General features: G+C 42.4%; 12 protein-coding genes across 12 annotated transcripts, besides 1 other annotated feature; 6 read left to right on the top strand and 6 right to left on the bottom strand.

The window, feature by feature from the left end:
* Positions 1-95: 95 nt before the first annotated feature.
* BEWA_003640 (hypothetical protein) lies at positions 96-2261 on the top strand (the record flags this gene model as incomplete). The annotated part of the gene is made up of 5 exons (XM_004830565.1): positions 96-188; positions 360-596; positions 656-865; positions 900-1140; positions 1180-2261. 5 exons carry the CDS (start codon positions 96-98, stop codon positions 2259-2261), a joined length of 1863 nt encoding a protein of 620 aa, XP_004830622.1.
* Positions 2262-2801: 540 nt separating this feature from the next.
* BEWA_003650 (signal peptide-containing protein) lies at positions 2802-3422 on the top strand (the record flags this gene model as incomplete). The annotated part of the gene is made up of 2 exons (XM_004830566.1): positions 2802-2946; positions 3001-3422. The coding sequence occupies 2 exons, from the start codon at positions 2802-2804 to the stop codon at positions 3420-3422; spliced, it is 567 nt and encodes a 188-aa protein (XP_004830623.1).
* Positions 3423-6028: 2606 nt separating this feature from the next.
* Positions 6029-6628, top strand: BEWA_003660 (hypothetical protein; the record flags this gene model as incomplete). Its single annotated transcript, XM_004830567.1, has 1 exon — positions 6029-6628. One exon carries the CDS (start codon positions 6029-6031, stop codon positions 6626-6628), a length of 600 nt encoding a protein of 199 aa, XP_004830624.1.
* Positions 6563-6587: a microsatellite.
* Positions 6629-6865: 237 nt separating the features above from the next.
* BEWA_003670 (hypothetical protein) lies at positions 6866-7358 on the bottom strand (the record flags this gene model as incomplete). Its single annotated transcript, XM_004830568.1, has 2 exons — positions 6866-6905; positions 6979-7358. 2 exons carry the CDS (start codon positions 7356-7358, stop codon positions 6866-6868), a joined length of 420 nt encoding a protein of 139 aa, XP_004830625.1.
* Positions 7359-7622: 264 nt separating this feature from the next.
* Positions 7623-8569, top strand: BEWA_003680 (hypothetical protein; the record flags this gene model as incomplete). Its single annotated transcript, XM_004830569.1, has 2 exons — positions 7623-7694; positions 7727-8569. 2 exons carry the CDS (start codon positions 7623-7625, stop codon positions 8567-8569), a joined length of 915 nt encoding a protein of 304 aa, XP_004830626.1.
* Positions 8570-8765: 196 nt separating this feature from the next.
* BEWA_003690 (hypothetical protein) lies at positions 8766-10703 on the bottom strand (the record flags this gene model as incomplete). Its single annotated transcript, XM_004830570.1, has 1 exon — positions 8766-10703. The coding sequence occupies one exon, from the start codon at positions 10701-10703 to the stop codon at positions 8766-8768; it is 1938 nt and encodes a 645-aa protein (XP_004830627.1).
* Positions 10704-11063: 360 nt separating this feature from the next.
* Positions 11064-11335, bottom strand: BEWA_003700 (hypothetical protein; the record flags this gene model as incomplete). Its single annotated transcript, XM_004830571.1, has 2 exons — positions 11064-11287; positions 11320-11335. The coding sequence occupies 2 exons, from the start codon at positions 11333-11335 to the stop codon at positions 11064-11066; spliced, it is 240 nt and encodes a 79-aa protein (XP_004830628.1).
* A 3961-nt stretch (positions 11336-15296) lies between these two features.
* On the top strand, positions 15297-16415 carry BEWA_003710 (choline/ethanolamine kinase, putative; the record flags this gene model as incomplete). Its single annotated transcript, XM_004830572.1, has 1 exon — positions 15297-16415. One exon carries the CDS (start codon positions 15297-15299, stop codon positions 16413-16415), a length of 1119 nt encoding a protein of 372 aa, XP_004830629.1.
* Positions 16416-18639: 2224 nt separating this feature from the next.
* On the bottom strand, positions 18640-18951 carry BEWA_003720 (hypothetical protein; the record flags this gene model as incomplete). The annotated part of the gene is made up of 1 exon (XM_004830573.1): positions 18640-18951. The coding sequence occupies one exon, from the start codon at positions 18949-18951 to the stop codon at positions 18640-18642; it is 312 nt and encodes a 103-aa protein (XP_004830630.1).
* Positions 18952-19354: 403 nt separating this feature from the next.
* On the bottom strand, positions 19355-21385 carry BEWA_003730 (hypothetical protein; the record flags this gene model as incomplete). Its single annotated transcript, XM_004830574.1, has 1 exon — positions 19355-21385. One exon carries the CDS (start codon positions 21383-21385, stop codon positions 19355-19357), a length of 2031 nt encoding a protein of 676 aa, XP_004830631.1.
* A 383-nt stretch (positions 21386-21768) lies between these two features.
* BEWA_003740 (U5 small nuclear ribonucleoprotein subunit, putative) lies at positions 21769-22533 on the bottom strand (the record flags this gene model as incomplete). Its single annotated transcript, XM_004830575.1, has 2 exons — positions 21769-21995; positions 22227-22533. 2 exons carry the CDS (start codon positions 22531-22533, stop codon positions 21769-21771), a joined length of 534 nt encoding a protein of 177 aa, XP_004830632.1.
* A 1059-nt stretch (positions 22534-23592) lies between these two features.
* BEWA_003750 (hypothetical protein) lies at positions 23593-24604 on the top strand (the record flags this gene model as incomplete). The annotated part of the gene is made up of 1 exon (XM_004830576.1): positions 23593-24604. Exon 1 carries the CDS (start codon positions 23609-23611, stop codon positions 24602-24604), a length of 996 nt encoding a protein of 331 aa, XP_004830633.1. The 5' UTR covers positions 23593-23608.
* Positions 24605-24908: the final 304 nt, after the last annotated feature.

The raw sequence follows: 24908 nt of genomic DNA on the forward strand, positions 1-24908 counted from the left end.
TAAAATGGAAATTGAGCGACTTTGTGGAAGGTTGGATTCCCCACCCCTCCGAATCTCCACCTACACGCTGTTCAGAGGCTTTAAGTTGGAGTAAAATGAAGGAATATATCGCAAGGGTTATACAGAACGAGTATGGCCCGGAAAGACTAAAGGGACTCTTAGATCTAAAGACACAGGACATCCAAGAGGTACCGTTTGGTGTTTATCTGTTCTCCAGCAGCGTTTTATTCTCCACTACCCTTTTATGGGCTCTACCAGGTCCTTGTGACGCCTTCATTGGCTCATAATCCACCCATGTGACGATTTACGTCGTGTAAAACTGCTGCGCCATTCTTGTACTCAAAACAACGATGTTATAGAGACTTAAGCAAGGCGAGGACGTCAAGTCCACCATCTTTCACGGTCTCTTGGACGATTTAGTGGCTCTAATATCCTCAAAAAATGCGGAAAATGTGCATAGAGGATGTCTGATTCTTGGCTTTGTCACGGGAATAGAATCAATGCGTGAGTCCTGCGGTCAAAAGCGGGATGACCACTCACTATCATTCTTTGAAGGTGCTGTTGGTGCAATTTTGGGGGCTCTGGATGCGTTCAAGGTTTGTGTCTGGGCCATTTATCTGTCCTGCAAATTCCAATGTTTGCATGCATGTGTTAGGAATCGGGGCTCTCGGTGATGCATAGACTGTGGGAAGTGCTAGAAGTCGTTGTCCTGTTTTTAACCGGTCCATCTGCGGCTGGAAAGGCTCCCGGTCCTGCCAAAATCAACGGAGTAGCCACGAGCAGCTCCACAAGTTCGACCGGAACTAATCGCGCAAATAAACGTCTAATGACCACGATTTTCAGCTCCATTAGCAAGTTCAATGAGGTTTGTCCATTTGTATACCGTAACCATTCGTTAGGACTCTGAAGGCGTTTTATTGCTGGTTATGCAGTGGCTGCTCTCCACCAGGACGTTTGATTCCAAGAGGAATGAGGATGTAGTCTATGTCGCACAGCTCAATAGGCTTCACATGGCGTTAAAAGATGGGATTAGCAGAGGTGGATCATTGCTAATTCTGGAAAACTTGAGTAAACTGGCAAAGCGTAATGAGACTGTGATTCCACTCTTTGTATCCGCGCGCATTAAATACATGAACGATGGTATGTTGCTTGCTTGTCATTGTCACAACATTTAAACAGAAATAAACACTGGAGGGGATGCAGTCCCGTTTAGACTTGAGAGGACGCTGGAGCTATTGACGCTCCTCCTAGAAAAGAGCAGCTCCAGTGGAGGCATACTAGTGCCACTAAATGAGCTCTGGAAGGTACTCCATCGGGTTTTGGCGTTTGGAAACCATCGTAATTTGGTAAAGAAGACAATGGAGCTCATATCCGTCCTCGGCCATTACATGGGAACTGACTTACTCTTGGTCAATATCTCATTTGTGGCCAGTCTACTTAATACTCACTTTAGGTTTGTTGTATGTTATCTAAAGAATGTTTCTAGGACTGAAGATGACGTTGCGCTCTATGGAAACTTTGTCGCAGAGACGGTTGCTGATCTCAGGACAATTTGCCCAGATTTGCATCTTGCGCTGGATCCGCTCTATAAATCCTCAAGGTCCATAGTACAAGATTTTTCAAAGGATCAAGATGCAAATTTAGACGCATTGATAAATGCAATAAGCATACAAAGTACCCTAGTCGGCTCATCGGTTGGTGCTCAAGTCGAAGCTTTAATCGCAAATGTTGTCAAGTATCCTCTAGAAGAAAATCGCAATTTTGTTGAATCTGTTTTATCCCTTGTAGAAAATCACCTCAGTACCTGTAAGTTTACTCTGGTCCACGCACAGCATTCTGCAGGTTGCTCAAACCATCCCGCATTTCTCCGCGAAGTTTTGCATGTCCTGTTGAAATGGGAAGAAGCAGCTCCTCGTTACACAAACAAGAGCTTGAGTTCTATAATAAAGACGATCAAGAAACGTCTAAATACTGTAGGTGATTCCGTATCCTCTGAGCCAAACTTTGAGGAATATGCGAAAATCCTCAAAGAACACTTTGACCGAGAGATGGCTGCGTTCAGGGCAGAGCCACTTTCTTCTATTCCAAACGCTAAAGTGGAGAGCCCCGTTGTGGACACTGTGCAAAAGATGGGAGAAGAGGATAAAGAGCCCAGTGTAACGGGAAAACAGGAACAGGCTGGAGAAATGAGCAAACAGGACGAACTAGAAGTGGAGAGGATTAAACAGAACCTTAAAAGAATGAGGAATTTTAAAGTCTAACAGTTTTAAATTGTCATCGCAGGTAGCTTTGCTACACTAAATCTTGTGAATTCAATGCTTTATCATCGGATATTCTTGTCTCTCAGTTTTAGGATTTCTGCGTAGCAAATAGTTTACATGTTTCTCTACTATAAAGTCTAGTCACAAATTTGCATATGCTCTGGAACAGTTGACTAGAATGGAGATGAAGAAGAATGTGTATCTCTGGGCAACAAATTCTTCCTCCGCAATCCTGGCGGTATAAATGAGCCATCTGCAATGTTATACCATAAATATCGATAAAGATCCATGATACACCCATAATTGGCCCATAGAGAATAACATTTTGGACAAGGAATAGATCCGTAGTGGAGGACTCCGTCACGCCTGGCCGGTTCCAGGTTCTTCCTACAGCACCTCCTTTCTACATTAAACAGTTTACGGTAAATGCGAGTAAATGTGTATGAGATTCCAGGGCGAAAAGGTCCTCTGTAACTCCCGTTATTATACCCCAGATGAATGTTGCCAGTTCTTCTTCATTCCTCTACCAACTTGAGGAATATGAGGACCTCATATGCACTGCGTCTATTCTCATTCCTCTGGCTCTGCGGTACTGGAATCTCTGCCGATAAAAAGAATGTGAAAGAAGAAGTTCGTATACTGGACCTTTTGAACCATGACAAACTAAAGATCGATGTTGAACAGGGTACCACTAGTGACTGAGAACGGCTCTACCGTCCAAAAGACAATGGCGCCATAGACAGGGTCGTGGAAGGTGATGTCATCATCTGGAGCTCTGGCCGGGATCGAAAATGTTACTTCGCTAGGACGCACTTTAGGGACAATGTGCCTACACTGCTTGAACTTGTAGTAAAGGCTGGAGAAGTGTATGGGCTGGTGAGGTTTTGCAAGGGCTCTGATGGAAGCTGGAAGTCCAATTGTCCGTCTCTAAAGGGACCCGAGAATGATGCCCAGGAGGTTACTCCCGCAAATGAAGTATCAACAAATAAAGCTCCTGAGCAAGGCCAAAGTAGCTCCATTCGAGACATCATTACGGATCCGCACTATCTGGGAAAAGGGGAGCCAGAAAGAGCAGCAAACATTCTGGAGCTTGGAAAGGTAAACATGCTTACAGCTCCAAAGGTGCCCGCTGGTATGCAAGTTCTCGGTTTAGGACTCTAATTTGTAAACTACGTCGACGGTGCTCAAGAAGAGGATGAAGATGGTGATGCAAAAAATCTTCAAAAAACTCTGCATGCAAAACAAGGGAACCAGGATGGTAAGCCAGTTGATAGAGCTTTAAAACCGAGTGATAAAAGTCCTCAAAATGGGAAACAAAATACTCCTACTGTTCAGAAACAAGCAAGTGCAGTGAGAGCCTGAGAAGACACTGTAAGCACGCAAAAAAGGATAACAAAAACAAGTAAAGGAAAATGTTTTAATGTAGTTTTAATCTTTAAACTTGTAATTACCGCTTTAATTCGTCGTTTTAGTTCGCCAGTTTACGATTTTAATCTGGCGTTTGCGCAATTTGGAATCCGTAGGATCTTTAAATATTTCTGCATGCCAAGTACATACTCGTTTACAAGTCTATCCTCTCCTTTCTATTATTCACTCTCCTTGTGTATATCCTAGATGGTTGGTTTGTTCCTATAAATAATTATACTTCCCAGTCTTAAGGTAGTACAACATTCTTCTCCTTTGTCCGAGCTTCTGAGGAATCTTCCAGTTTGTCCCTTAACCCATGAATGGAGATCTTGAGATTAGTGCTGATAGAGAATATATGGATGGTCTTCCGAGAATTCAACTGACTCCTATGTAAGGCATTTATATGGAGAATACTGTGATAAGAGTTATTTCTAGCAGTGGATACTCTTTAGACTTTCTTTGGAGTCTTCAGATTATTTTCAGCACCTCGTTTTGTCTCTTTTTTCTCTGCTTCATTCTTCTTGACTTCCTTTACCTTCTTATCAAATTCCTTCCCTGTAACCTCTGTCCATGCTCCGCCTACTTTCTCAAAGTATTTCGTATGTCCAATCGTAACTCTATATCCTACATACAGTAGAGGAGGCTGTGGGTCTGCTGACACTCGTGCGAACTGGAATGTCCCATTTATACTTAGTATATCTAATTCTCCTTCCGTGAACGAGGCAAATTTTACACTATTCTTGGGGGTAAAGACTTTCCACTTGTACCATAGAAGGTATCCTCCTTTACATCTACTTTGGACGAGTCTGGCTTTGAGATATCAAGTGCTTCACCATTTGTAACATCTCCTCCACAACAACCTGCACTGCAAAGCTTTGCTATGAATGCAAAATAAAACAGCGCTAGAACCCTCATTCTGTAACTTGAAACTGAGTTTTGTTTCTATAAAACTCGAGAGAATAAAAATGTGAGGAAGAATAGACATATCTCTGTTGTGATATAAATGGGGTCATTGAATGGAATGAATGTAATATTCCGGGGCTATTCCACTATAATTATGACTGCCGTTGGTATCTGTGGCTGAATGGATTCTGTCGGTAAAATCTGGAAGGCATGCGCCGAGATGCTGGCCCCTCACGAACCCTTCCTTCATGCATTAGTTAATGCTGGGAATGAGGAATGGATGAGATGTTAAAGTGGCGCCAGTTTATGTTTGAAAGGAGGACGGGCTTTTGTAGAAAGTGTCTTGTTCTACCTCCACATTCTTCCTCCGAGGGTGGGAAGATGTCTTCCCTCTTGTAAACCTCCATAAAGTTCCTCCAAAAACTTCTCTAGTTCTCATGTATCTCTTGTTTAAATTAAAGGTTGTTAATGGAAATATTCTGGCAGTGATCCCATTTTCATCCACTCTTTGCCGATCCTCTTGATGGATTCTGAGTACATATTGCAGTTTCATCCATAAATCCTATGAGTCCCAGGATGATTGTCCATTCTTTTGGCCACTAGTACGATAAGTGGGCTACGGTCCTAAACTAACCTTATGCTCTCTTTCATTCATGGACCCTTTCTCTACTCATCATCATTGTAATCTCCAGTAAAGGCCAAAATGGTCATTATGGATTGGGGTGTGAATGTGTTAAAAGATGAGTAAGTACCCTCCCTCTCTTTACAGCATTGGCAGGTACAGTTGTCTTTGCAGATGCATGTCTCTTGGCATCCAGATTCATTGCAGTATTTACCTACTTGCTCACCAGTAGTAGTCTTATCAGATTCTCCGCATGTAGATGCAATAAGGAGTAGGATGAATGAAAAACATAGTGCTGTGTTAGTAAATATGGCAAGGTACTTGAAGAAGCTCTTGAAGTTTTTCTTGGACTCTTCACTGGGTTCTTTTTCAATGAATCCTTGCTGCCAAATGAGTGCTTTAAGAGTCACAAGATCTCCATAATGCATGTGCTTAAGGGCTCAGTTTGAAGGCTTCCACTGTCCATAATTTTACTAGGACCAGTCTTACCATCCTTTGTGCGGTTATCTCCTTTAGTCCATCTGGTTTATTCTTTGGGCTTACTCCAGTAGGTATGTTGGTCCACACATCATACCATAACTACTAGGAATTAAGGGACTCGTTGGAAGTTGCTGACTGTTGTATTGATTGTACTACTGAAGATTGTGTTGATAGTTGTTCATCTTGTTCTGTGGATACTCTCGCAGTGAGCTATGGAATAGTATGCAGAACTAGACGGTATTGCATTGATATTACTCATGGAGGTAAGAGTTTTGAATGAACGTACTCTCTAATCATGGAGGATTGATGAGTACATGGGAACTAACAACTTAACCCTCTTGTGCCTTTACCTAGAATGACTAACTCTCTACCTACTGTCACCGTTGACATACAGGGGAATACCAATGGAGGTGGACAAGGAGCTGGATCTATTACATACTATGGAGGATCTAACCAAGTTAAGCTGACTAAGGAAGAGAGTCCTCAAGGTTCTGGATTCGTGAAGCTCAAACATACTTCAGCCAGTGTAGCACCTGGAGGACTTTTTAATGTTAAGGAGGTTAAGTATGGACATACTCCAGCTTCAGACATAAAACCGACAAACAATGAACCTATTAAGAGCCACTCTGTCTGGTATCATTCCGGAGATAAAGACCACAATAAGCCCCTTCTTGTTGAAATATGGGAGAAAGGTGGTACTTTTAAGTATCATGAAACTAAGGGAGGTGCTACTAGCTGGAATTCACATGACAACGGCTCTACATCTCAACTCACCGGTAAGGAACTGGAACAGAAACTGAAAAATCTTAACTGCCAGCATTACAAATCGGTGAATATTGATCTCACAGAGTCCCATTCTAAGAAACTTACAGAGGATATATTAGCTGGTACAACAACAACAACAACAACAACAAATTACCTACCCCGTACGTACCGGATTGTTATATGTGCGTGATTAGTTCCTACACCCTTGTAGACACTACAGTTTCCTGTAGGTTTGGGGAATAATCAGAACAGGCCTTTATAAATAAGATTTTTCGATTGTATTTCGACCTGACCTTGATTTCTTGACCATTTGAGTTTATCCTCTTACTGAGGATTCCAGCGAATCTCCTAGAGAGACTTACTGGTTCTTCAACGATTACTATAAGCGCCATAGTTTTATTACCGCCTTGCTTTTTAAAAGTTATGTTTATCCCCCGTCTACACTGGGTAGTTTTACAAGTCGCCACCTGTTTATATAAGAAGAAGTTTTTTCGATTAAATTCAGGTCCACATTGCAATTCGTCCAGGGTTAACGCTAACCTTACGTCAGCTAGATTATAATAAAGTCTTCTAGTGCCAAGTATGTCATTGTTGAACTCTTTGTCGTCAGTTTGGAATGATGCACAGTAGGTTGTACCGGTTTGTTTAACGATTGGTTTGGGTCTTATTCTTCCACTATCATCATGTTTTTGTTGCTTTTTAAGAGGCAATATGTTTCCCTGTTTACTCTCTGTATGATCGCAAGCTCGTACCCATTTAGAAAAGATTTTTTGATTAGATTCAGGTAGGCATTGCCCTTCAACGAGGGATAACGTAGACCTGTTGTCAGCTACATCACTTGTTGATATTAATGTTGGATTTGTGACACCTTTTATCGTTTCAGCTCGTGAAGTTGAGATTTCACTCGCTGCAGTTTGCATTCCGACGTTGTCGTCCCCTATTGTTTTATTCAGGTGTGATGACTTCCTCTGGAGGTTCCCTCGGCTTAACAACGAGCCTAAAGGAGACCTTTCCTCGGAAATCATTGTTTACGTTGCCGAATTTTGGATTTTGATGGTTACTCCCCGACCCTCTGGTCGTTTACGTGTCCTGAGTCCTTCTTTGGAGTCAGAATACAATGTTCCTTTTGGAATTAACCATTTATCGATGCCTGTGCCGTTTAACTTTTTGGAATAACCGTGAAAATGGCCATTGCCGTTATCTCTATCGGAATGGACTTCCAATGCTTATTCATCGTAGTTAAAGAGCCTAAGATTGTGTATTTTAGAGAATATATCTCTAAAATAAGAAATATCTAACAATCGATATTTTTCACCAAAAGATTTCGACTGCTGGTAAGAATAAGTACTGTTGCGAAAAGCATAGTGAAACAGAAAGGAGGGTAACTGTTACTGCCAGAAAAGTAGCTAATACTATTGAATACTACAAGCATGAGATAAATGATGTTAAAAGTGTAACTGCAATATACTATAAGCATAATAACAATAGGAAGAATATAACAGCTACTACTGGGCTGAGATTTCCTCTTCCTAACGTAAAAGCTGTCTATGCTTTCTATTGTACGGGGAATGATCCCAAGCTGATCTGTATAAAAGAGGAAAACCCTTCTATTAACAAGTGGTTCAAGCAAAGAAAGAGTAACACATGGGAAGAAGTTTTTGGTATATCAAATGACCCGGAGAATATTAAAAGCTGTAAGGATAACAGTGAAGAATTCGACCGACTTGTGACTGTATTACAAAGATTTACTGGATGTGAAAATTATAAAGCATGTGCTGAAACTTCTTCATCCTCATCTCCAGAACCAGGTGCTGGTCAGGCTGAACCTGGTAAAACTGCTTCTGAAGGTCCTTCTGCTGGTCATGGTGATAGAGGAGAAGGTGCTGATCCTGCTTCTAGTCCGCCTGGTAGTGTAGCTTCTGAAGCTGGTGATAGTTCTGATTCTGAATCTACTGATGGAACTACTTCTCAAGCTGAAGCTGGTAAAGCTGAAAGATCTACTCTACTCCTTCTTCCTGCTAGTATGGCTGGAAAGATCTTATCTGGCGTTTTTGGTGGAAGTGGCGCAGTTGGTCTCGCAGGTTACCATCTATATAAAAATTCTAGAGACCCTTGGGTTAGACAAATATAAGAGTCTACGGAGATACTATGTTCCTATGGAATCTGTACTGGGTAGTTGCTCTAATGGAGTGCTACCGTAGATGGATGCTAGGGTGAATTTGCACCAAGAGTTCAAGTGAGAGACTCCCTAGCATTCCAGTATACCAACAAGAGAGGAGTCTAGAAGGGGAGAGTCTCTACCACCTACCAAGGGTAGGGAGAGTAAACTACAAACGAGTTATTAGAGATGACATGATATCAGGCCATTTCCAGATAGTAATACCGACGAGACCTCCACCAGTCAAGACGGTAGGAACAGATATTGCTGCTATCTCTCCTCCAGAAAGTCCATTAGCTTTACTTTGAGGCAATTTCTTTTTTTCAGTAAGCTTTTTAGCAAACTCATCCTTTAACTCCTTAAGTTTAGCGGTGAGAGAGGTACTCTCCAGTTTAGTCTTCTCAGAAACAACAATCCAATTAGATCCTCCGTTTCTCCTACCATAGTATACATAGTCATTCTGATCACTGCCTCTTTTCTCCAAGCCAACCATGAGAAGGTCATCAAGCGAAAGATCATCAACTTTAAGCTCAGGTCCTTTTCCAGAGTAGTATGCTATTACACTTTTAAGAATGAAACTTAGTGGTATGCCAGAAAGGGAGGTATTGTATTTGATATCTCCAGCCATAAAATATGGTTTACCCTGAACACAGTGGGTAAAATTAGTATATCCAGTTTTTTCATTGCTTACCTTTACGTCATGTCTTGTAAGAGTAATCTTTTCAGTGATTCCTCCAGAAGTATCGTCATAAGTAGTAGATTGTCCATCTCCACCAACCTTTGTATCTCCAACATTTATGGTAACAGTAGGCAATATATCCCTTAGAAGCCTTGGTATTTTTGGATCATTACCACTAAATGCATTTCCTGGTTTTTTATCACTGACTTCAGTCCATTTAGTAGAAGTGAGAGATTCTCTTTGGTACCATTTATCCGAATCTGGAAGATAAATCAAAAGTGGGATTCCATGAGGTCCTTTTGGATAGTGAAATACATAGACCTGATTAGTGCCCTCTGGAGAATTAATTCCTGTCTGTTCTGTTCCCTCATCCTTGAATCTGCGAATAGAATCATCAAAAACAGAATGTAATGTTCGGGAGTAATATGTGTAAGGATGATTGACAAAAGTAATACTGACAGTACATCCTGTTGTCAGACATTGGTAGCTACCAGAAGTATCTTTCTTTGAAATGTCTATAACGTGAGCTCCATTATTTTCACAGTTTAGCCTATCTAACTTGTCCTTAATGTTACTAGTTTCTATATCGGATTTAGGTTTCCATTTTTTATCTGTTGTACTTATAGAAGAAAGTGTATAGTATGAGTAACTACTCGTAGTTTGCTTAAGTTCCAGTAACAGGGGATTTTTGTGACTACTATCTCCGTTCCAGTAATAAACATGAGCTTCACTATATTCAGTTCCATATACAGGAGGATCAAATGGTATGCTTGTGACACCCTTCTTTGTGGATAGGATTCTCAGAGAATTTATTCCTCCGGAGGGAGTGTGCTTGTATTTTTTGTATACATCTTTGTACGCGGATCCTTCCACTGTTATCTGAGTATCCTTATTGGCCTCTGGAGGCTTCTCAGTTCCATTGGCACGGTAGTTCCCATTTGTAACCTGATCAATCTTAAGAACTATAACAGTAGTTAGGCTCTTGCCAATCCCTGAGAATGCTGTAGAAAGCTTACTGTCATTACGTATTCCAACTTCTCTTGTCCATTGATTGGAAGTTAAAAAATAGTCATCCTTTTTGTAGTATTCATAACTCTTCTGATTTTTTGTGATTACGACAAGCAACGGTAGAACATTATCATCATCATAACGCAGGTAGTAAACCACAACATTCTTATTGTAGTAACTTACCCCTGGGTTAAGGGGAAATCCATCCTGCTTATTACTGTTATAGCTTATGTTACCAATATAATATCCAGTTCTTGGTGTATGAGCGTATTTCTTGTAACCTTTAGGTTTATTATCATCCTTGTGGAAGTTTATGTGATTCTGGCAACTATCCGTGTAACTTCCATTTCCTTCCGTTTTACTAATGTCTATATCTACATATCTTCCTCTGATACAAGTTGGAGTTTGTTCTGCACTCATCTATCATCTCTACAATCCTCCATCCTTATTCAGTAGTATTTCCTAATAGTTCCTCCACATTCCTCCATAATCACTATCTTGTTCATCTTACTATCCATCATCCTTCCACAGTAGTACTCCATTCATGTCTCAACTGGTGTGAGCAGAATGGTCAGTATGGATGAATGATGATAACTATGTAAAGAAGAGACAATAGGCGTGACAAAAGACTATAGGTCTACAACAAACAATGGGCAGTCTAACTAGATGTTGTAAAGGAGTATCATTCCAGGGACCTTAGATTCTCTACAGAGACTTATGCATGTTGAAGCAAGGAGGATTCTGGAAAGTAGACACTGCTGTTAAGATGGGTCTTTGTAATCATGGGAATAGTAGTAAAAGAAACTTGATGAGTGAGCTACTAACATTAAGGTTCTCCAGAAGAAGGATAGTTAGTAATAGTTCTTCTCCCTTTATCTGTCCGCCAAAAACACCTTTGCATAGAGAGAACACTTTAGATACTAGGAATATGGTAGCGATATAAGATACCCCGGGAAGCACTGGCTTAAATACTGAAGGTAAGGAAGAAGAATAACCAAGTCCATCTGTAGGGTAGGTTTTTTGGTTTATTCCTAACCCATTCCTTCAGCCATGTCTGTTAATCTGGAGGATCCAACAATACGGACATTATTGCAACTAGTAACCTATCAACATGAAAGTCTCAAGGTAATAGTTGGTTATCTGAATGAATAAAGGTCTGCATAAATCATTCTTAACCCCATTAATCGTGGTATTCCTGGGTTCAACTTCCATTATTCCTCTCCGATACTAATAATTCCCATTTATACCAATACTCTAGTTTCTATCTTGACAGATAAAGGGTCTACAAGATGAAGTGTATTTCTCTGTTTTACTTGGCATTCATAGCAAAGTTTTGCACTGCAGGATGAATGGTTGGATGAGGATGCTGAGTGAGGAAGTACTATTGGATGATGGGTATGGTTCCTGTGGAAGGACAATTACTCTCATCAGCTCTATTCTCTTACTCATACTATAGACGGATGTGAATCGCAATTTGGTCTTGAAGGATCCAAGGTTAATGTAGTTTCTGAGGTCATGACTTCTCCTCCTCATTTACTTCAGGAGGTCTAAACCTACTACTTGTTCTCATTTTCAAGCTCTAGATAAAGACGATCATGCTGGACGGTCTCAAGAAGACCCTGTTGGATCTGAGGAGATTTATGAACATGCAGAAACTGAAAAACTCTCTGGAAAGGTTGAAGATTCGTCTAAATGACTTGAATCTAAATATACTCTTTGTGCTGATAATAGTTTTGGTAATATCATTGGAACTCCTCCTGAAGTATCTTATCCTACTGAACATAGTCATTCTCCCTCTGGATATAATCATCTACGTCTTCTGTTCCTACCCTCCCCTTTCCTACACCCTATTAGTTCTACTTGTAGCCCTTCTCCCGCTCATAGTTCTGAAGAATTTGCTCCTACTGATATTGATACTGACTCTACTTAGACCTAGTGGCGCTATAGATGGCGCTGCAACTGTATCTGGAGTCGTTGGTCTTGCAGGACACTACATCCGGTACAACTTCTTTCTTGACGCATTTCCACGCCTAATATGATGGAAGTATATGATAATGCACATAAAGCTGCGGCTACGTCTCTCTCAAGCTAAATAGTGGATCCTTGTGACTACTCCCTCTTGCCAGTAGGCAGTACCATAATTCGGTATCTTTTGTTCACACTCCATTAGAGTGTACATGTCTAACTAATGGTAGTCTCTCTTACACTTATAAGCATAGTAGATTAGCATCTTTATAATACACATCACCCATTATTCCTTGGAAGTATATACTAGAGGAAGAATAACTCTTTGGACTCATGGAGACTGGGATAAGAAAGTCGCTATTCACTACTACTATCCCTACCATACTACGCATGTATTTTATCTACAATGTATGAAAAGGTTAAAACCAGTTTGAGGGGCAACAAGAGGACCAATGTCGCTTGACAAGGTAATAAAAGTCTTCAGTCCAGGTGTTGCCAGGGGCAGACTATGGAGTCTCTATGCATCGTGAAGCTCCAAGCCAGTGCCAGTTGTTTAGTAGAAGACGGGCAGTCCATACGGACATTGAGGTAAAACTTTACAGAAATCAGAAATTCCAAATTGTCAAATGTAGATATTGGCTCCATGTACATGAAGCATGACTGTATAATAAACAATGCAATATGAAAAGTTACTCCAGAATACAAATCTTTGATACTGATAAACTTTCTGTAATGAAAGGTTAGAAATGGTTAGCATGAAGTTCGATATTAAACTTATCTCAAGATGGATAACTACAAATGTGAGAGAATGACCCTGATACCCTTTTCGAATTGTGTCTGTGACACTCCAAACAATACTTTTACAATAAGTAAATTCACATGGAACGGACATGTCTTTGATGAACTTTCAATGATTTGAATAATGTGGAGAGAACTGTTACAGTTCCCAGAGAGGGTAAAAGCTTAGCAATGGCTGTAATGATAGTCATGAATGCAAGACTTCATTCTCCCTCTACTTTAAAAGAGTAAACTCCTACGCACTAAAGGAGCCTAAATACCCCTTCAATTGAACATGTTCCAAAATATTATTGCAGTTCAAATTCTGAAATAAAGTCTCCCTTGTGAAACCTTGTACAGGGTTGACAAGGACATTTCCACTGAGCAACTATTATGCCTTGTGCTGGAAGAACAAGTCTCAATATGTACTCAAATAGCCAGTTTGATAGAAGAACCTACGGTGTTGTCCACCATAGTCCCAAATGATAAGGTGGAGTGGTTTATAAAACGATTATCCAAAATTTCCATTCCATTCTACAAACGTGAATCTGTAGATACAACACACGAAATTCAGTTGAGAGAAACACAAGTGAGTTGCTCATTACAAAGCCTCGGTAGGCAGTGTAACAACTTCACTTGAGGAGATTACACAAAATGCCAAGAATGGACCAAGGTCCACACATACACACTTTATATAATCTGACCATCTATGTAAGCGTAAAAAAGGCTCAAAGAATACCCAAAATGGTGCATTCATGTACTCCAGTGCAGCTCCGTGTGTCGACCTCAAACTCGCTGAGCATGCAGATGGACGAGTTTACCGCCAGAAAACCCTGTTGGGAAGGTGTTTTGCATGAAGTATAGAGAGTAAAAATACAGTTAGCTACGCACAAACTCTTTGGAGGGTTTCTATACCGCGTGGGCAGGTGCCTAGAATGGTGTGTGCATTCAGCTCCATGCAACGGGTGTTTCTTTGCCAAACTTGGCATCCTTATGCTTTATTATGTGACTTTATGATGGCTCTAATGTATTACGCTTAAAACTGGGCTGATACGGTGAATGCACGATCAAGGGGAGATTGCAGAGGCGTAGCATACAAGGGCAGTTATAGCCTTTTAAAGCACAAATTTGGCGCTATAATTAATGTTTATTATTAAGGATGTATGCATGATTCTATGGACAAATTTTTAAATGCTTGAGCTGCAGTAATTGGCGTGAAAGTTTTGTAGCAATTCCGACAAGCTGTGCCCTGGTAGGCCGTAATTTCGCGTTGTTATTTGTAATAGCACATTATTCCACCATAAAACACTCCGTACTATCCACATCAATGAGATTCATGCGGTAAAAATGAGTGCATGATGTAAATGTGACAAAAGCTGTGGAACCCCTGGTGTCGTATAAAACTCGTTTCAGCCGTCATCCATGTACACCTGTGCAATAGATGCATCATCTATATGAATTAAAGATATATTAAACCCTGGTAGACATTGAAAAACGTCTATAAATGGGCGCAAGAGAGAATGTCTGGGGGAGACAAGCCGCTCCTTGGCGGACCTTCCAGAGCCATTTACGAGTTCTGGAGACTCCAACAACCTAATTAAACGATGTTAATCGGAAATGTATGGGAAAACAAGCGACTTGTGGACAGTAACGCTCCATTCATGAAACTGTTAGCTCCCCTAGGTTCAGGAAGACCAGGAACATCACAGGAAGCTCACACATCGCCCATTTTGCGAATTAAGAGAGTCTTTGAGCCCATAAAACAGGGAGAATCTCGGAGGAATGGAGAATCGTAGCTTTAAAAACAGGAAGAGTCCGTATCTCGCGTTTTAACGGGAGGAATTTTGAAAACTTGGGATATTCCACATCTCAAAATGTTACAGAATACAGCTATATCGAAAGAAGAACCGAAAACGCGCAATTTTGGCACTAAAAATCCCTCGAGTTCTCCGCCTCTTCATTCTCCCCATGCCGAAAAGTCGAGCCATTCTCACTCGATTTTACGATTCATCCGGCGTTGTTTCAACGTCATTTGTGTTTTAATAGACTTTATACCAGGAATCCGTCATTTGTTGCGCTCTAGACCCGTCCCTTTCCTCCTTTGGGTCAATTCCTGTTTGCCGATTTCCCGGTTTGTTCATTTCTGGGCCCGTTCGGGTCGATCGGTTGGTTCTCGAGGGTCACACTTGCTCTCCCATAGGTCATCATAGAGCTCATTATAGCGGCACTGTCCCCTGGAATAGCAAAAGGACGTTGTTTGCAGTGACAGGAATGGAGGATTTAAAGGACCAACAAGTTGATGCATCAGCTAGAGTCGATCTGACTGAGCTGGAGAAGGACGACTTTTCGGGTCTAAAGGACCTCTGCATAAAGCACGTGCCCTTTTGGGCATCGGTTTCTAGGGGCCAGATCCGGGTAAAGTTAATGGCTCAAGTCCTGACCAACAGGCTCTACAGAGCCGATCTTATGGAAGGAGACTCCGTTCTGCACAGCCTAATCGTCAAGCGCTTTAATGTCTTTGGCTCTGTGATTAATAATGCAGACACCCAGATTGAGACTTTTGAACTTTTGGGGGAGAATGACTTGGGACCGAGGATATTTTACAGGTTCAGGGACGTTATTATTCAGGAGTTTATCGTAGGGAACACGCTGGAAAGGTTGTCCTTGCTAAACCTCTCGTGTTTGACCTCAATGGCCTCGGAGCTTGCGAGGTTCCACAAGTCTGCAACTGCCATTGCACCTCCTCACTGGGACCGCAATCCAGTCGTTTTGAGGACTGTAAACACTTGGCTTCCAGAGGCTAGGAAGGTCGTCGAGGCAAACGGCAATTTTCTGGACATTGATGGCCTTGAGAGAAAAGTCGGTGAGTTCAGGGCGATCCTGGATGCCCATCTGAAGGCCTCGGATTCCTACGCCAACAAGGTCCTCTTCTGCCACAATGATCTCTACTACAAGAACCTGCTGAACACCCCTCACGGAGTCCGTCTCATTGACTTTGACTACGCAGGGTTCAACTACGTTGGCGCTGAAGTCGCCAAGGTGATTGACCAGCTGGACATTCAGTACATGGAGGATGACGATGACATTGTAGAGTATGATGTGATTGGAGTTACGGATGAAATGAAGGCTATTTTCGCGGGCATCTACCTCTCGGAGGCACTCGAGAAGAATGTACTGCCATCCGATGAAATGGTCAAGGACTTTTTAACCTCGGTGAGAATACATACGCTGGGAAGCGCCCTGTTTTGGTCTCTTTGGGGACTGCTGATGCTAGGGCAACCGGTGTCAGTTTTGAATGTACCGCAGGCATTTTATCGCCAGTACTCCAAACTCTTTTTGAAGTACTATGATGACGTCCTAAGTGGGCTCAAGAAGGATGGACTTGTCTAAGCGAATGTAATGCATAGCATGAGCGACTAACAGGAGCTCTTCCATCTAGTAGGATTAAGGTCATTACTGGAGTACAACGGAAGGATGAATGACCTACCGACGTCGAAGACTAGGTAGTAGATCAGTATGGAATGAACAGAGTGAATGGAATATGGATGGCGAGATTCTCAGTACCGAGTTGTATAATGCAACGATACCATGATAGGAGTTTCTAATGTTTGGTGTGAATGGAATCTAGTATGGACTAGATGAACTGGTAAGCAAGTAGGTAAATACTGCAGCTGTCCATGCCAAGGAAACTGCAGAGGAATACCCTGCAAATGTCCATGCAAAGAGTCCAACGGATGCCAAGGATGCAGATGCTGTCAAAGCTATAATACCTGCAAGGACAACTGTATCTGCGGAGAGAGATGCCAATGTAAGTGCTGTAAAGATAAGGATGGTGGTGCTATATCCTCTTTTAATGCCTTCTTATCCCAAGGTTTAATGATCATTTTGGCTTTTACCGGAGATGGTTACCTGAAGATCTACTCAAAGTATGAACATGATCGTGGTAAATGACCTACTGGTGGTGACCATTGTTACAGTTCCTCTAAAGATACTCATGCTTCTGATTTTACAAAGACATACTCAATCCATTTTAACAACTCCTTCGTCTACCAAGGAACATACAGGCTCCCGTTGGTCGCCCATTCGCTACGCCCATAGTCGCCATACCCATTCATTTACTGAAAAAGTTGGCACTGGGATAAACTCTATATTGTGCACGTCGCATCCCACATATTTCATCCTGTACTCTATAAAACTATCGCAATTTGGGGAATTACCGCGACTAAAAGGGAAAGAAGAGACATGCCATTGTATGGTATGCAGAGGCTTAAAAATTGTGCAACTACATTACACTCTACTTGGCGTCTTTAAGTGGTATTAAAGGGTGAGTAGCGACACCTTAGGCTCTAGGAGATCATCAAATCCGCAGTTTACGAACAAGAATGAGTCGCTTCGCTCTGGTGAGATACGTTTTCGTAATCTGCAACAGGAGCAGGTAGAGTCTATAGCATTCACGCATCATCCTTCACTAGAATGCGCATGGAATGAGCTGCTTCCAGATTGTCACGGTGAAAGATAATGAACTGTAACCTGTGGAGCCGTCACTTCTACATACCCGTGGCAGGGAGCATGGCGAACATTTCCGTCGTACAAGTTTCATTCCTGTAGATGACAACAGAGGAATATGCACCTGGAAATGCATATCACATCATCAACTTGCTTGTTTTCTTCTGCATGACTTCTTCCTCTCGCTCTCGGAGGCTGCCCGTGTAGGCTCCCAGGGACCCCTTGCAACTTCAATTCCCTCCTGTGACCATATGGCACAATCTTTGATCCATAAAACTTGCGGAATTAACCACAACTCATTTCCTTTTGACAGCAATGGAATCTCCTGGCCTTCCCTCAACCCCATTGGTGCTCTTCTTCAGTTTACATAAGATGAACGTTCCCGCTCTTCTATTTTTAATTCCAGCGTTTGTTAGCGCGAAATGGTTTTCAAACCATCACGACGAGGAGTTTGAGAAGCATATGGACAGGACGAGGCACGAAGATGCTCGATATGAACAGCGCAAGTCCGAAAAGGTCGATTTATCCTCAATTTTCGAGGAAGTATCGTCAAAGTTTTTATACCAAAGAGTAATGTTTTAATCTAGAACCAGTTGGTCCGGCTTTACCCGGAGAATCCCTAGGAATCTTGGTCGACAACAAGATTCCTCACCTACAGTTATATTCACACAGAGATTAATGTGAATATCGCCATTAGTAAATGTAGTATAGCATCCTTTTATGTGTTAGACATGATGAATAAGTCCCGAATAATGAGGGGCTCTGGTGGCCCCTGGAGCCTGAGGAAGAGTGGCGAGTATACGCAGTATATAAGTCTGTATGTCCTCCAGATCCTTGTGACTATCTGAGCGTAGCGAATAGAAGAGCCCGCCTATTCCTTGGTCGATAAGTTAGTCGTGACCATATGCCTAGCATTGAGTCACCATCACTCCCTTGTCTACTCCTTTGGTAGATACAACTTCCATTCCGGGTTCCTGTATCCATAATTATCCATTTCAATGACAATTCTGGGGACATTCCATAAAGTTACCTGATACATCCTAAAACAAATCCGTAATATACATAAAAGGTCAGTATATTAGTGCCCAAATGGCCAAGTTTATAAATCTCATGCCAATTCTCCGAGGTAAACACACTTGTCGGAGCTAGCAGATGCAATAATCGGTTCATTAGGATGCATGCAGACGTCATTTACCGATCCTAGATGACCTGGTAGCTTATATAGCAGTCTCTGATCTTTAGAATCCAAAACGTATACCATGTGGTCTGCAGAACCACTGCATACCAACGTATTTTTACCCCAACGAGCTCGAATTAGATTCATTTCTGCATTGTGAGTTGGCCCAAATAGTGTTGCGATCATACGGTTGTCCCCGTGACAAAATGGCTGAATGTCCCAAACTACCAATCTTTGGTCCATACTATTCGAGAGGAGGCTCGTTCCATCATCATTTATATCTAGAGACGTCACAGAATCCATACATCCCTGGAGAGTAAATAGCTCCCTTTCAGAGCGAACATCGTATGCCTAAATGATGATATTAGGTGTATATAGTGAGTGCTATAGGAGCCAGAGTTGTAGGTGGTTAAATGAATGCAAGCATAGGGTGAAAGAATGGTTGTAAATGCGACCTGAATAAGAGAAAGTAGTCCATAGAAGAGTCTATGCGTACTCTATTAGACAAACTATTCAGTACCAAAGGGTATCTATGGCGAACGGAGTAAGCCTAGGAAATACTCCCTCACAACTAGCTCACCGTCAGAATGTCTACTGACCGTGTAGTGTCTAGATAATCAAAAAAACTACATTACGTATCAACAAACTATTCATCTGGGGGCAAGTCACAAGTAACTAAAATAAACAAATGATCATCCTTATGAGTCAAAGTAGTCCTCATATTAAAAGTCAACAGTTTAGGAAGACTAGTATAGAGACCACGACAACCACATTTACACCAATATCCCCAAGAACTCCAAAAGCCATAACGTGAAGTAGGCCAAGAATCTCTATCCTTATCAGACAACTGACAAACACTATGAGCATAACTCTTTATCATTGGAGATGTCGTCAACCAGAATGGTATGTAAGAGAGGGCCATAAAGGGAGCCATTTTGTTATATAGAGAATGATCATTCCTTAAACCTTCACGATCTCCTCCTAGACGTTTATTACCACTTCTCTGGTCCATGATACCACCCCTTCCTACTGCCAGAAAGATGTCATTGGTAAAACTAACAGAAAGCATGATGAGAAACGCTAACCAAGTGTGGCTCCTAATATAGCAACAGATACTCCAGTCAGGATAGTGAATGTTAAAGATGATGAGTAGGAATGACAAAAAGTATGGTATATAGAGAAGCCAGAAAAGGTACCATTTGTCTCCACCTTCCCAAGGTCTGTTCGCAAAAGCCTTACTCTTAGTCTCAAGAAATATTAGATTCAAAATCTGGGTAATTGCTGCCAAAAACATACTGAGGATGTCAAATATACGAGCATGCTTGGCAGAAACCAGAGTCTTTGGAACCAAATGAGGATAAATTGAACCCATAGCTCCAACCGCTAAACCATGCATAATCAGTGGCATACAAGTAGGAGACAAGCGCCAGTATACAGGATTCCACCATGGGCCACCATCATGATTACCCAAAATCTTCCAGTAGTCATAATTAGGATGATCAGATTGGAGATTAGTCTGTAGGTCACCAAGTTTAGAATGTTTTTCACTATTCATCTCTCCCTTAGGACTATTATTAAGTTCAGAAAGCAGTTTACCTAGTCCAGTAGCAGTACCATCTTCAGGCATTATTTTACTGCGTTCATCACCATTCTTGTACCTATACCAGTAGTTGTCTGAGCCCTTGCAGTAGTAATAATGGAAGGTGTCAGATCTCGCATAAATTAGGAGAGGTTCTCTGATATTACTAGTACCGTAGTATGCAATTAATTCCCAAAATAGCCCTTGCATGCATGGGCGGAGGAGTAGCTTCTTACCACCATTATCCATTACTGCTCTCACTGTGAATTGTGTAGTTCCAGGACTAGTGCCATCCTTTTTACCTGTGACAGTAATGGTCTTATATCCAGTAGTAGCATATCTATCATCTTCATGGTAATGAAGATTGCCATTATTTAGCTTTTTGGTCTTTGAGAGCTCAATGGTTACTCCGGGATTTTTAGGCTCTTCATCCAGAAAATGTGGAAAATAGGCTATGGTCCACAGTACTGTTGTTATACACGAATTGATAATGCCTAGCCATATTTGATTCTCAACTACTATATACCCAATATTAACCAGACCACTCTTATGAGCCCACATGTGGATAAACATCTGGTAGAAGAAGATGAGGACAGGTGACACAGGAATGTTCATGAGATACCATAGTGCCCTGTCCACATCTATAAATCCAATGCCTGCACCTATGATACAGATGAAAAAGTGTTGAAATAGTAGAGAATAGTAAAACCATTGAATATGTCCCTTCTCTCCACCGGATGTAAAAGCCTTGAGTATCTGCAAGTATCCCATGAAGATGATCCACTGAATACCAACCGTGAGGTAACCTCTAAAATCTTCTTCCTTCTCCCTGGATATCTTACTAAAGAAGTCTGGAAAGAGTCCTAACAGCACTCCAAAACCTCCCATGAGAATAGTTGCCAAGATCTCCACGAAGATGAGTGAGGTGATTGTCCTGGAGACATACTCACTGGAACAGCGCTTCTCGAGAAGGAACCTGTCAAGCAAGTAGTCAGAGTTAGTAGCTGCCAGTAACATAGGTTGAAGGTGTCCCAGTCCAGCAAAGAAAAAGGCTGTCTTCTTTAGCCGATCCTTGCATCTTATCGACACAACGACCATCCTACATTATGAGATACCACACCCATTTTATACTACATTATACTGCATCCTATACCACATCATCCTTGGCTAGAAGGTGAAGAGACCCCCTCCATTCTCTGCATGGGAGGTCAATGCTCCAGTATTCTTTGCCATTTCAAGATGCATGTTTAAGTAGCTCACATCCTCAAGGTTTCATAGATGAAGTAGAGTTGCTGATACATTCTCTGATTAGTAAAGAAGCTAACGAGTGTCCATGCCAAACAGTTGTGGAATATAGTAGACAGTTATCTAGCCATGGCTAACTCATTTCTTTGCTGATCATCTTTCCAGTAGTCCCTTGTCTGTCCTTATTCTAGAGACTCGCTTCGCTCACCATTCACCCGCTTATACACTTTAGCGCATTAACTTACCCTGATTACATTATCGATTCCACCGGAAAAAACGCGTTCTCCGTTTGCATCTGCGCATACGGCCAAAATTTGGAAATCCTGAGCGATTGATTTTGCATTATTTTTGGACCTAGTATCCCAGATCTTTACGGTTCCGTCGTCGGAACCGGTCACTATCATATTACTGCCGACGACCTTACGAGCGGGATAACACGAGTTTACGATTTCACTGTGACCGTCTGTATGGGAGTATAAAATGGGTTTTAAGGGGCTAAATGGATCCCACAAAGGCCATATTTTGAGTGGCTTGATGGTAGAATGTTTGCAAGTAAAGGAATGATGGAATTTTTGGCCATAATGACTGTCGGCGGTCATAAAGACATGGACATTCCTCTTCTTCCTGAGGCATTCCCGGGTCATTTCAGCCACTTCCAGCGCTCCGAATCATTCCAAATACCACGTAAACTCACTCAAATTCTTGATCCTTTTGCGATATTCAACGTCCCAGATGGCGGCGGTGTGATCGGCCGAGCACGAGTAGAGGAGGCCGCCAGTGGCGTCCCAGTGGAGCTCAAGGACGGCATTCTTGTGTCCTTCCAAGACCCCAAAGTTCAGGCACTCCCCGTAGACCTGAAAGAGTAGAATCGTCTTGTCCTTACCGCCAGTCGCCAAAAATTGGCCATCGGGGGAGAATTCGAGCGCGTAAACGTCACCCTCGTGGCCAGTAAGGAGAATGTTCGGAGAACTCAAACCGGACGTCCTCTCCAAGTCCTCCATTTTATAGAAAATGAATCTGGGGAACGACAGCCGAGAAAATTCGCCGTATGTGGACGATTCGTGGCCAGAATGCGATATTATGGGCATATGTGAGTTAAATGGAGATGTATGCCCACACTTACCAAAGGTGTATGCGGAAATGCCCATAAAGAGGCAATTTGGGCGCCAGCAGCAGCTAAAGGGGAGTAAAGGACCAGGGGTACCTAGAAGATGAGCAGGATGGAAGGGTCATGGAAAGAGAGGGATGAAGGAGAGGAAATGAATGTGTAGAGCGGAGAATGGTTAGGTCTAGTACCATGTAAATCCTGGAGGTGAGATAAGGAGTAGCGTCAGCAAACTGCCCGAGTGCCCACAAGCCAGAGGATGGACTAAAGGGTTGATCCAGGGAATTAAAGATAGTGACGATAAAGCTGGTTTAGAGAGTGGTACTGAGCTTCAAGAAGAGCCACCAAGGAAGGCTCCTATACTTACTCCATCTGCTCCCAAAACCATCTCTCAATGGCAATAATCTACCGAGCACCTCGTAATTATGGCCCATTCATTTGCACATTTAGAGGAACGATACTCTCATCGCAGAGCTATCTCCAAGTCTAAGGAGATGAGCGTCCTACCGACCAAAGGTAGAGAGCAAGCTGGATTCCATTCTCCAGGGTAGTGTGTAAATCCGCGAGACGCTGCTGATCCATCCAGCAAGAAGATTGATAACGTGCATCTTTAGTGCAAGATTACTAGCGGCGAGAATAGTAATGGTCTAGTGAGTAATGGACGATGGAGAACTGATGAATAGAGAGCATACGGCAAGGTGAAAATAGGGAGAAAAGACAGGCGTGCATGCTAGAGATGTGCAAGGTGTTTGCTGGAGGTTCAATGGCACCACCACTCATCTAAGGAGAGAAGGTCTCCAAACAGTCGGTACACCTCGGCCAAGTTCACTTCTTCCGTTAGGATTCTCGAGATCAGTACCCTACATACCCCATCTACATTCATCCTTCCTAGAGCCATTCCTGCGATAGGGGACTACACATTTTCTTGCAACGGATTCTATTCGGGATAGCACCGCTCCACGTGTGATAAAATGGTGGGAATTACCTTTGACGTTCTTGCCCCTTCTGATCCCAGCCACTTTTTGCTTTCTGGTGGATTTGACGGTGTTTACCTCTTTCTCAAGCACACACCAAAGCCAGGTTTTGAGGTAGTGAAGGTTACACATGGTGTTCACGTCCTATGGGAGGCTGGAGCCTCTCTTCTTTCTCTCACTCTTCACAAACTCGGCAACCTTCCAGTCGCTCTCCTCTTGCACCTTGACGGCTCTGACCTCTTCTTTGTCTTTGAGAACCTCGAGTGGAAGGGCGTGACCAAGGTAGCCTATGAGAACAAGCTCCATGGACATCACAATCATTTCAATCCAGAGGAACTTGTCTTGGATTTCGCTCATGCTGACCCAGACAAGGTAGTCTCAGTGCCATTCAAATATGGACACAACCTCAGTACCACCTTCGTACCAGGTCTTGGTGTAGTCTTTGTCGGTGTCAAGGAGGGGGATGACGTACTTTGGAAGGCCGGACATGCAGGCGATAAATGTCTACATCTTTCCGTTCACGCTTTGAATGGAGTTTCAGACTTTGCACGCCTTTCTCTGGTAGAGTCTGGTCATGCTCTAGAAAAGTGCTTTGAGAAGGTTGGAGGTAAATGGACTCCCCTTGGCTTCAAGGGCTACCTTGACAAGAGGGCACCAGCAGAGCCATTTCTCACTTCTGTTGACCTTTCAGCCAAGGAACCCGGTCATCATGTCTTGCTTTATAAGGGAGGACATCATGGACTTCCATTTGACGTCTTCCTTTGCTCCGTTCTTGCCTCTGTATTCAAGGTAGTTGACGGTGACCAGGTCCTCTGGGAGGCCAGGGGAGGTGAGAGGGGTCTCCATGTCACACTCGCCCATGACGGATTCCACGCTCATTTGTTGGTTTTGACCCCTGACGGTCTAAAGGAGCACGGATTTGTAAAGAAGAATGGGAAGTGGGTTGCCGCCGATGGCGGTTTCCCCGTGCATCTCAAACTCCTCGTTCACTAGAATTTTAATCACATTGAATGTGGATACGTCTCCACATGTCCTGTATAATTTTTAGTTTTCACTATGGCTTTCTATTTTATGCGTGAGATGGGTTGTACATGGGTACAAGAATGGTTACGGGGGATGTAATGGACACTGTTATTGCCGGAATGAGAGGCATAAGATGACTTTTTATAGGTTTAAGGGTATGCTAGTGGTTATTGATAGGAATAATGGTAGACTAGATTCTGTTAATGGCCTTTAGGAGCTTAAGGATTGGCGTTCTAAAATCGCTTATGCTAATGAAGAATCTCCAATTTGGTCA

Source organism: Theileria equi, chromosome 3, assembly GCF_000342415.1.
Source record: "Theileria equi strain WA chromosome 3, complete sequence".
Taxonomy (NCBI): domain Eukaryota; phylum Apicomplexa; class Aconoidasida; order Piroplasmida; family Theileriidae; genus Theileria; species Theileria equi.